Here is a 9098-nt window from a genome sequence, read left to right as displayed (position 1 = left end):
GAAGATATAGAATATAGTTTTAAATATAGAGAGATATATCTCTAGGCTATTAACATTGGTAATCACTTTAACAAGCGGGATAGCTAAGCAAATTGGTTAATAAACAATTATAAATCAACTAAATAATACTTACTTTGTTAAAGCTTATTAGAGTAGATACCCTAAATAACCTCTCGATTTTCTATCTACGACAAGTGTTTATAGTTTATATCCAACTAGAACGAAGTAGTAGTAGCCTTTTAAAACAGTTTAACCTACTTATAGTAAAAGTAAATCACTATAAAGTTGATACCGTTATTGTAGAAATGCTAGATATACTATAATCGATTAGTAGTTGCTTACCTAGCGATAGAGAAACATTTACTCAATTAGGGTTATTACAATGTTTTGTCTACTATTTAAAGGCAACTACTAGACGGTTACTACCTAAAGGATAGTAGATTAAGCGATATTATTTAAAAATCAATTGCACTTGATTGTAATTTACAAGGCTTATATAGAGTTCTAAGATACTTTTACTACTAAACCTCTTATAAAAGTCGATCAATATAGGATTTTAGAGAAGACCAACTATAGTTGATTTATAATCGATTAGACTATAATGTCTAAACAATTGGAAATAAATTACTTATCGACTATTAATAAAGGATTATTAATTTGGTAAATCATTTATAAAATGCCTTCGATTAGCTCCTTAGGCGTTTACTTTAGTAGAGGTGGTAGGTAGATATAAGTGCTATAGTAAGCAATTAGAAGGTATAGTATCTCCTCTAGATCCTTAGGTATAAGGAAGGTCTATTTAGCTTTATAGCCAATATAGATTATATTTCCTTAGCCTTGTTTATAGTCAGCACCTATAATCGATATCTAATTAGTACCTAATCGACTATTAATCAATAAGCCAACTTACTGTATTTAGGCTTTTTCTACCCTATAGTATCTACCTCGAAGCAAGTGTTATCGCCTTTAGTAGGCCTAGGCTAATTAAGGTGTATAAGAATTGTAGAAATATAAGGGTAGTAGGCTAGAGGAATTGCCTATTTTCTATAGCCTCTACCACTTAGGGTAGCATTTAACTAGTTTATATACTGGATTTACTATCTTACTTCGCTAGTAATATCTTAATCGATATATAAGTAGTATCTAATTGATTTAGAACTAATTATATATACTATATAAAGGACTTGAACTATCTACTAAGTATAAGATTTAAGCTAGGAGATATAAGCCTTCTTCTTCTAGAAGTAGTTGATAATACTAAAGGCCTAGCTAAAGAGGTATTAGTATAGAATCGATTAAGGACCAATTAGGAATATTTATAAAATCACTTTTTATCTTAGACTTAGTATTTGGCACTCCTTGTAAATAATAGCTATAGTATTCTAGATCTTCTCATTGATAGCTATATAATAGAGGTTATAAATTCGATAGTTAAGGAATTTATAAGCCTTTATACCTATATAGGTATATATAGCTTATATATAGGGTATAGAGTTAAGAAACGTAGATATAGTAGGCTTTAGCCTACTTATTCGTTTTTTATAGTATTAGATCTACTATATAATTAGTAGACAATCAATTAACTAAGCTTCGTAAAGCGATTAGTAATCATTTACTAAATCCCAAAGGTATTTTTACTTATCTACACTAGATAGGAAAGGAAGTATATAGCAAATGCTAATATCGCTAAACTCTAGGTATTTAAGTATATCTATAGTATAGATCAACCTTCCTATAGTTAAAGGAGGCTAAGCTTCCCAACTAGTAGCTTACTTAGTACTAATCTAGACTAATATATCGAACTAAATAATTTATTATTAATTAGAACCTACTTAATAAACGATTAGTAATCTATATACCTCTACAATATTATCGTCAATAGGTTGATCAACCTCCTTCTTAGCTACCTCTAGGAGGTTAGAAGTATCTTTAAGCTCTTATACAACCTGTTAGGCAGTCTCCTTAGCTATTTAGCCAAACTCTCAACGAGGTAGCAAGGTTAGCAAATTTTCTTTAGAATCCATTTGGAATCGATTCCAAAGTGATTACCTAGTTTAATATTAAACTTCGGTTCAAACAAGTAGAAAAAAGGTGGAAAAAGGAAGAGGAGGACAATGCGGTATTTAGGAAAATTGAGCACTTAGGTAGGTAGGGTAAATATAGTATATAGGTTAGGTCAGGTCAGCTCTACCCCTGCTGGTTAGGTCAACAGGGGAGGGGTCCGGTCAGGTCAACTATAACCTCGTACTCAGAGGCTGATAGCTAAAGAGGTCCCGCTAAGACTAATTTCGGTCAATTGTCGGCAATGTTTTTACAGCGTTTTTACGCAACCCCAATCGCCAAGGCGTTTAGCCTATCGCTAAGGGTTAGTTCGCTAGGGGTACGGGGGCGGCGCCAGCCCCCCGCTGGTTAGGGCTTGGGTTATAGTTAAGGTGTAGGTTATAGCTAGGGTACAGGTTAACTTCGTTTTTCTTTTTTTTCGATTTGGTTGAGGTTTTGTAAAGTTGTTGTTGCGAGTCTTTACGGCATCTCGTTGTTGATAATGCTCTAAGTTATAGTAGCCCTACGTACCCTTGGCAATTTGTAATTTCTTGTAAGCGGCAACCTCCGAAATTAGTCTTGGCGGGACCTCTTTAGCCATAACCACTCAGAGATGCGGTTCGATACAGTGCGATCATACAGTGCACACGCTGTCCGCTTTTGGCCAGAGCTTTGACCCTGATCTTTGCTCGTTCGAGTTAATTATTCCACTAACTAAAGCATGCCACCCCGCAACAGGCAGCTGAGACACCCGCCGTGAAACAACAAGTGCAGGGTACACAGGTTAGGCAACGGCTGACAAACGGCATCTTCCGAACTCCAACCGATCAGCACTCGACATTCTCTCCATAACAAACTTGTCGAGGCGGTAAAGACGCAAGAGTTTGCGTGCCACGCGGCTGCAGCTTGCTTTCGCGCAGTCAAATCGGATCTGCGAGGCTGGGCACGCTTCCTGAGCTTCAGCCCTGGAGAAACATCAACAGCGATCCGTGCCCACCTGGGCGGACCATCCGCAGCATGCAGCCACCGAGAGCTGGAGGACGTCTTTAGAATCCCCCGTCTCCTTTATCCGTCTCGGACGCTAGACGGCCCCCGGAGGGAAGGGGGGGTATCCCGGGCTTTGCTGGTGCCCCCAGTTCAGCCGAGAAGATGGCCTCGCCATCGGCCTCCCCACCCCTGGCGGACTCACCCGCGCCCGGCAGCAGCTCGCTCGACCGCCGCCGTGTCAGTGATAGCAACAGCAACAGCAGCAGCAGCACTCCCCATCCCTTCGACGGTGCCGACCCAGCTTCACCGCTCCCACAGATCCTCTGGAGGCTCCAGGTACCCCTGTACATCACGCACATGTCTCAACCCGCAACAACAACACCCCCCTTCATCGTGTCCGTGCCGCGCTTCAGCTACCTGGCCTTCCTGCTGCCGCGTCTGACCGCCTACTACGGCCTGCCGTGCTCGAGCTTCCACCACGAGGAGATCCAGCTGCGCAACCTGCCCGTCGGCCTGCTGGTCGACCTCTATCAGCCTCCCTCCCTGCCTTGGCATCTGGTCGTCGGCGACGGTCCGGAGTGGGACATCGCCGACACCTTCACCAACTCGGCCAAGGAGGCCGACTTTGTCCGGAATGGCAACGCCAAGCAGATCATGAGCCTGTCTAAGGAGCACAGTACCTCCCTGTGGAATGCTGTCAAAGATAGTATGCTGTTTCCTGCCTCCGGCTTGTGTTAGCTGCAGGGGAGAAGAAGAAAAGGAAAAAGAACAAAAAAAGAAGAAAGAATTGGCGTAGAACAAAAGAAACAGGGGAAGCTGACGTGCTGTTTGACAGATGACTTTGCCACCTTCAGCAGAATCAACAACCGCCTACTCAACACGCCTACACCGCTCAAGAACGTTCCCATGCGTCTCTACATCCCCTCGTCTCCAAATGACCCTAACGACGCCACGCCAGGATCGTTTAGGGTTGTACAGACCTTAGTGCCGGCGCGGCTACCCACCAGTAAGCTAGCACTTTCTTTTTTTCCCCCGTTGAATATTTCGTTGTTTTGTGTTCTGTCTTGCGCACCCCCTTCCGGGGAGCAATTTCCGGCAGGCTAATCGTGTCTGTGATGAACGAACAAAAAAAGGGGCACCGCAGACCCTCGGCGCCGCCCTCAAGAACTTGCTGCCGAGTCTCTTCCCTAGCAGCCGCGACCCGGTCCTGGCCAATGTGATACTTCACGGTGGGCCAGTGCCCTTCGGGGCGCCGCTGGAAGAGTTGATGCGGGAGGCAGCGTATCCCGACGGCTGGCTGTGCTTGTGTGTGGTTTTCTTATGACACGTATCCAACCGAGCGGGCAAGGACGACAGCGGGCCAAGCAACAAAACAACGACAGCTGCCCGGCATGGTAGTCGAAAGAAGCCGTTGAATATGTTCTGCTGAATTAGGCAGAGCATTACACCTCACCAATGAGAGGTGTATGCATGTGCTCAGCGACACCCAAACTTCAGGTCTCTCCCATGACGTGTGTCCCTGCGGTGCTGTTCTCTATCGGCAACCCTTCGTGTATGTCTGACCACCATGTACGAACATCAATCTCCCGGAGGTCCTCAGCCGCCCCTTTCTCAAGGGCACACAACTTTACACTCTGCATTAACACAGAGATAGAACACAAACACCCCTTCTTCAGTCCTGTAAATTTCGTGAACGCACAAGCAGAAAAAAGGGGGATGTATGTATTAAGGAATAAGAAGGCGGCCAGAGTCACCCCAACCAGGTCCTGCGAGGAGAGCGGGACTCGGGAGCAGAGGGGATCATAAAGGCGTCAAAACACAACGTAAGGTGACGCGGAAACGCAGAATACGTACTTGGAAACAAAAAAGATGAAAAACGACAGGATGAAGACTAGAATAAGGTATGTAAGTAAAAAAAGAAATCGCATCACAGAGGGCCGCCCCACCAAATAGTTAACCAGAACATGTTCGCACATAGTGGTATCTCCTCCGCTCCCTATCGAAACAAGGCCATGCAAATGCGATGAAACAGGTCCCGAGGCGAGACGATGAAAAAAAAAAAACAACGCCGAGAACCCGTCCGTCCCTCATGGTGGACAAGTGGAAATAAAACAAGGAAGGAAGGACATCAGAGCGAACCGCCGCCCGCCGCCCGCACCCCTTCCACCGTGTGTCTCGCACCCAGGACAAAAGGGAAAAGGAGAGAGAGAGAGAGAGTGTGTGTGTGTTTGCCTTCCAAGTGGGGGTTTGAGAGAAACCAAGACCGCTGGGCCATACTCGCCGCTCTCCCATCCATCCATCTAGAGAGGTGGTGGTGGATGGTGCTGCGTCGGGGGCAACATCGCAGCATGAGACCCGGGACCGCCGTCGGAAGCAGACACGGGCGCCGCCGGGGCCATCATTGCGCCCTCGGAGAAGGCCTGCGGCAGGGGCGACGCCAGCGGGGGCGACATGGCTAGCCTCCCGCCGCCGCCGCCGGTGGCGTGGTTGACCGGGGAGTGCATGCCGACCGGTCCGGCGACGGGCGGCATCGGGGCCACGGGAGGCGGAGGAGGAGGAGCGGGCGGCGGGTGCCCGGCGCCGCCGCTGCCGGTGCTCGAGAAGCTGGATCCGGTCGGATGGTCCGACGCGTCTGTGCTGTTGCTGTTCTTCCCCCAGAGCTCGCGCTCCAGGCCTTCCAGGATGCGCAGGTCGATGTGGAGCGCGCTCGTCGGGTGCGCGATCACCTTGAAGAAGGCGATCGTCCTGGCGAAGAGTTCCTTGAGGGTCTGCTCATCGACAAACCGATGGAGCGTGGGATCTCTGAACACGGCCGAAAGCGTCAGGAGATTGCCCCATTGCCTATATTTATGTGGCGCCATCATGTTAGAATGCCACCGTCATTACCAACCTTATGAGTGAGAAAGGGTGTGGAACAGGGGGGTGCCAAAAGGGGGTGGGGCAAAGGGCAAGCGTCCTTACGCATGAGCTGTCCCGAAAACGTTGGTGACGATGAACCGCTTCTCCTTCAGGCCGTGAAATGCGCGGGTGCTTTCGATGAGAGCTTGAATGCCCTTGACGGCATAATCGATGATCTCCTGGGGAATGTCATCCGCCGACCTGGCGTCAGGGCCGATGACAGGTATCGAGACGTCGGTCCGGAAGTCGGACTCGGGCATCGGAGCCTCGTTCGGGTACGTTCTCTGGAAGTTGAACTCGAGGATCTGGCGGACGAACGGCCGGTACGTGATCACCTGTGCACCCCAATACTTGGCGCGCAGACGTGCCGACAGAATGTCCCCTGCCGGCGGGTCGCTGTGGTTGAACTTGAACCGGGGTGGCACGAAGCGCATGTCGAGGGACTCCTGGATGTGCTCGATGATGTTGCCCCGCTGGAGCGGCTGCGGCTTCTCGGGGTTGTAGAGCATGCCGTGAATCTGGTTCAAGCTCTTCCGCAGGTATAACTGCGCGAGGTAGCTCTGGAGCACATGCTCGTCGAAGCCCAGTGTCTGCGCCACCTGAATGTTGGGGTACGGCATCATGTCTTCGTAAGCCAGGATGTGCGACTGCGGAAGGGGCAACTCGGCAATTATGTCGCTGGCCAACCTCACGTTAACAGAAAGACTCTCTCTCGGGGAGGGGTGGGGAAGGGCTACGCGCCCTCCGCTGGTGGATGCATTCGGCTCACCTCTCCAGCTGCAGGCAAGTCCAGAAGGCGAAGACGAGTTGGTTGTCCGTCTTCTGGGTCACCGCATTCTGATTGACGTGCATGCTCTCCTGCAGCTTTCTGAACCGGTCTAGGCTTCTAGTGGCCATTAGGTTAGCAGAGAGGAGATGATGAACTCGAGAGGGCTGAGATAACGGTCTTACGGCCTCATCTTGATCTGCAACGCAAAGCCGGCCTCTTTGATGTAGGCATAGCTCTCCAAGACCCTCCCCAATTGGCCGTGATACAATCCGGCGAGGAGATAGGCATGTATATGCCGCAGGCTAGTTCCGGCCAGTTGGCCCCCAAGGATGTCGGTGGCATATGCGAAGTAGTCCAACCCGGGGATCACGTCCATATTCCTCTTGAGAGAAGTCCCACCCCTGAGGGACGATCCTCCTCCTCCTTGGAAGGAGGACCGCCTGCTACCTGGTCCCGGGCGCTCGGCCCCTTCCTTGGGCGAGGGAAAGCCGGCCGAGTGCGGGTTCGACGACTGGGATGGCGAGGAGGCCTGGATGGGAGACGCTGGATACCCGTTCCGCGCCAGCGGCGAGCCGTGCGGCGGCTCGCTGACCGGCACCACGTCCGGTATCCTGTCCTTGTGCAGGCAGATCTTCCCGAGCGCAAGCACCAGCAAGACTAGCGCGTTGTTGATGGACCTCTGAAACACGGGCTTGGCCGACTTGGGCGACCCCGACGGCGACTCGCCGCCCGCACCCTCGGGACCCGGAGACCGCTTCCTCTTCGATCCGGTCTCGGATTGCGGAGACGGGGTCACGGCAAACTTGGCGATGCCGCTGCTTCGAGACTGCCTGCCGAGGCTCTGTTGGACGGTGTCCAAGAAGAGCTTCACCATAGCGTTCAATTCGAAGGGGATGATGAGCGGGTGCATGTTCTGGATGTTGTCCTGGTAGCTCTTGACGTACTTCCATACAAGTGACTCGCTGAAGTCGGGCGTCTGCAGCCCGATGACTGGCTTGCCATCGATGGGCGCGGGCGAGCCGCTGATGCCGCCCCAGCAATCGGCGGGCGAGGGAGCGCCGCCGGCATCCGAAACATCGTCCTGCACCACCTCCATCGCGCCGGCGTCGCGGATGGCCTCCCTGTCGGCTTTGTCGAACCGAAGGCTGCTCTCCAGGCCCTCGCCACGGCCCCAGACTCGCAGCAGACCACGCTTCTCTTCCTGCCGGATCGGGAACTCGCCGACGTACTTGACGTTCTCGGCTTCCAGGATGTCACGGACGAGGACCGCGATGGGCCGCCACTTGAGGAGAAAAGCCGCTAGCGTGGTGTGGTTGGGTGGAATCGAGGGGACGCCGGGCGGCACTACGGGGCCGGGCTCGACCTCCTTCTCTTCCTCCATGTCGCGCGTGATAGCCCTTGCCTGGACGATGTCTATGGGCGCCTGCGTTGGTGCCGCTTCCCCGGGCGACCCTGGGTCGCCGTCCCCGGCCACGGGGGCTGCTGATTCGGCCGATTCGGGCCGCTCGTCCTCGTCCCGCGCGGGCTCGGCGGTAGGGGCAGCCGAGGGCCGGTTGAGGGCCACCATATGCTCGAGCCTGTCCATGCGCTGCTCGAACGTCTCGAACTTGCTCTGCAGCGTTAAGAGCGCATCCAGTATGTCTGCCGCCATCTTGTCTTGCCTACGTATCCGAGGTTAGCCAGGGTTTGCTGCTCGGGCCGCGGACAGGGAAGACTCACTGCTTCGGAACGGCCTCTCGATACTTGCATTCGACGTTCTTCTCCTTGCAGCTCTTACAAGGTTTGAGCTCGTCACACTTAGCCTTCAGCTGGCGGCACATGTCGCAGGCCTACAAGAAGCGCGCTCCATAGTTAGCCTGGCCCCTCGCGGTCGCAGATCTTTCCGACTCGGCTGGGCCGACAAACCTGCGACGCTCGCTGCGCCTTGCGCTTCCCCGTCGCGGCCGCGACTTGGATCGGGTACGGGAGCTCGCCATGCGAGGCGTACTGCGGCGGGTAATCGTAGGGTTGAGGGTGCGGTAGCGGGGTCGGGGGTTGGTAGCTCGGCTGTCTGCTATACATTCCTCCTGGCTGTGAGCCGTTGTCGAAGCTCACATGCCGCCGGTCTTCGCCGTAGGCCTGGGAGTGTGGAGGATGCGGCGGTGGCGGGGGGGGTACAGCGGAATGCGGCGTCACTGGCGTCATGCTGTCCGGTATGCTGCCGCCGGTCGACAGCGGCCTGCGCAGCTGCGGCAGGGGGTCATCGGCAGGGTCGGCCTTGATCATCGGATCCCTGGTAGGATAGGGCAGAAAGGAGGGGTGTGCCGGTGAGTGCGGAGGCTGCCTGTGTTCTTGCATCGGCGGAAACCTGTCGGGTTCATGCTGTCGTCGGTCATCGACGGGAGCCTGCGACGTGGGAGGAGGC

At 52.3% G+C, this 9098-nt stretch overlaps 2 protein-coding genes across 2 annotated transcripts; one reads left to right on the top strand and one right to left on the bottom strand.

The window, feature by feature from the left end:
- Nucleotides 1-2915: 2915 nt before the first annotated feature.
- THITE_2093517 (uncharacterized protein) lies at nt 2916-4351 on the top strand (the record flags this gene model as incomplete). Its single annotated transcript, XM_003648532.1, has 3 exons — nt 2916-3733; nt 3863-4033; nt 4161-4351. The coding sequence occupies exons 1-3, from the start codon at nt 3190-3192 to the stop codon at nt 4349-4351; spliced, it is 906 nt and encodes a 301-aa protein (XP_003648580.1). The 5' UTR covers nt 2916-3189.
- A 976-nt stretch (nt 4352-5327) lies between these two features.
- Nucleotides 5328-8878, bottom strand: THITE_40970 (uncharacterized protein; the record flags this gene model as incomplete). Its single annotated transcript, XM_003648531.1, has 6 exons — nt 5328-5868; nt 5989-6603; nt 6695-6811; nt 6877-8355; nt 8414-8523; nt 8600-8878. The coding sequence occupies 6 exons, from the start codon at nt 8876-8878 to the stop codon at nt 5328-5330; spliced, it is 3141 nt and encodes a 1046-aa protein (XP_003648579.1).
- Nucleotides 8879-9098: the final 220 nt, after the last annotated feature.

Source organism: Thermothielavioides terrestris, chromosome 1, assembly GCF_000226115.1.
Source record: "Thermothielavioides terrestris NRRL 8126 chromosome 1, complete sequence".
NCBI classification, from domain to species: domain Eukaryota; kingdom Fungi; phylum Ascomycota; class Sordariomycetes; order Sordariales; family Chaetomiaceae; genus Thermothielavioides; species Thermothielavioides terrestris.
This window is presented reverse-complemented; position numbering and strand designations above follow the sequence as displayed.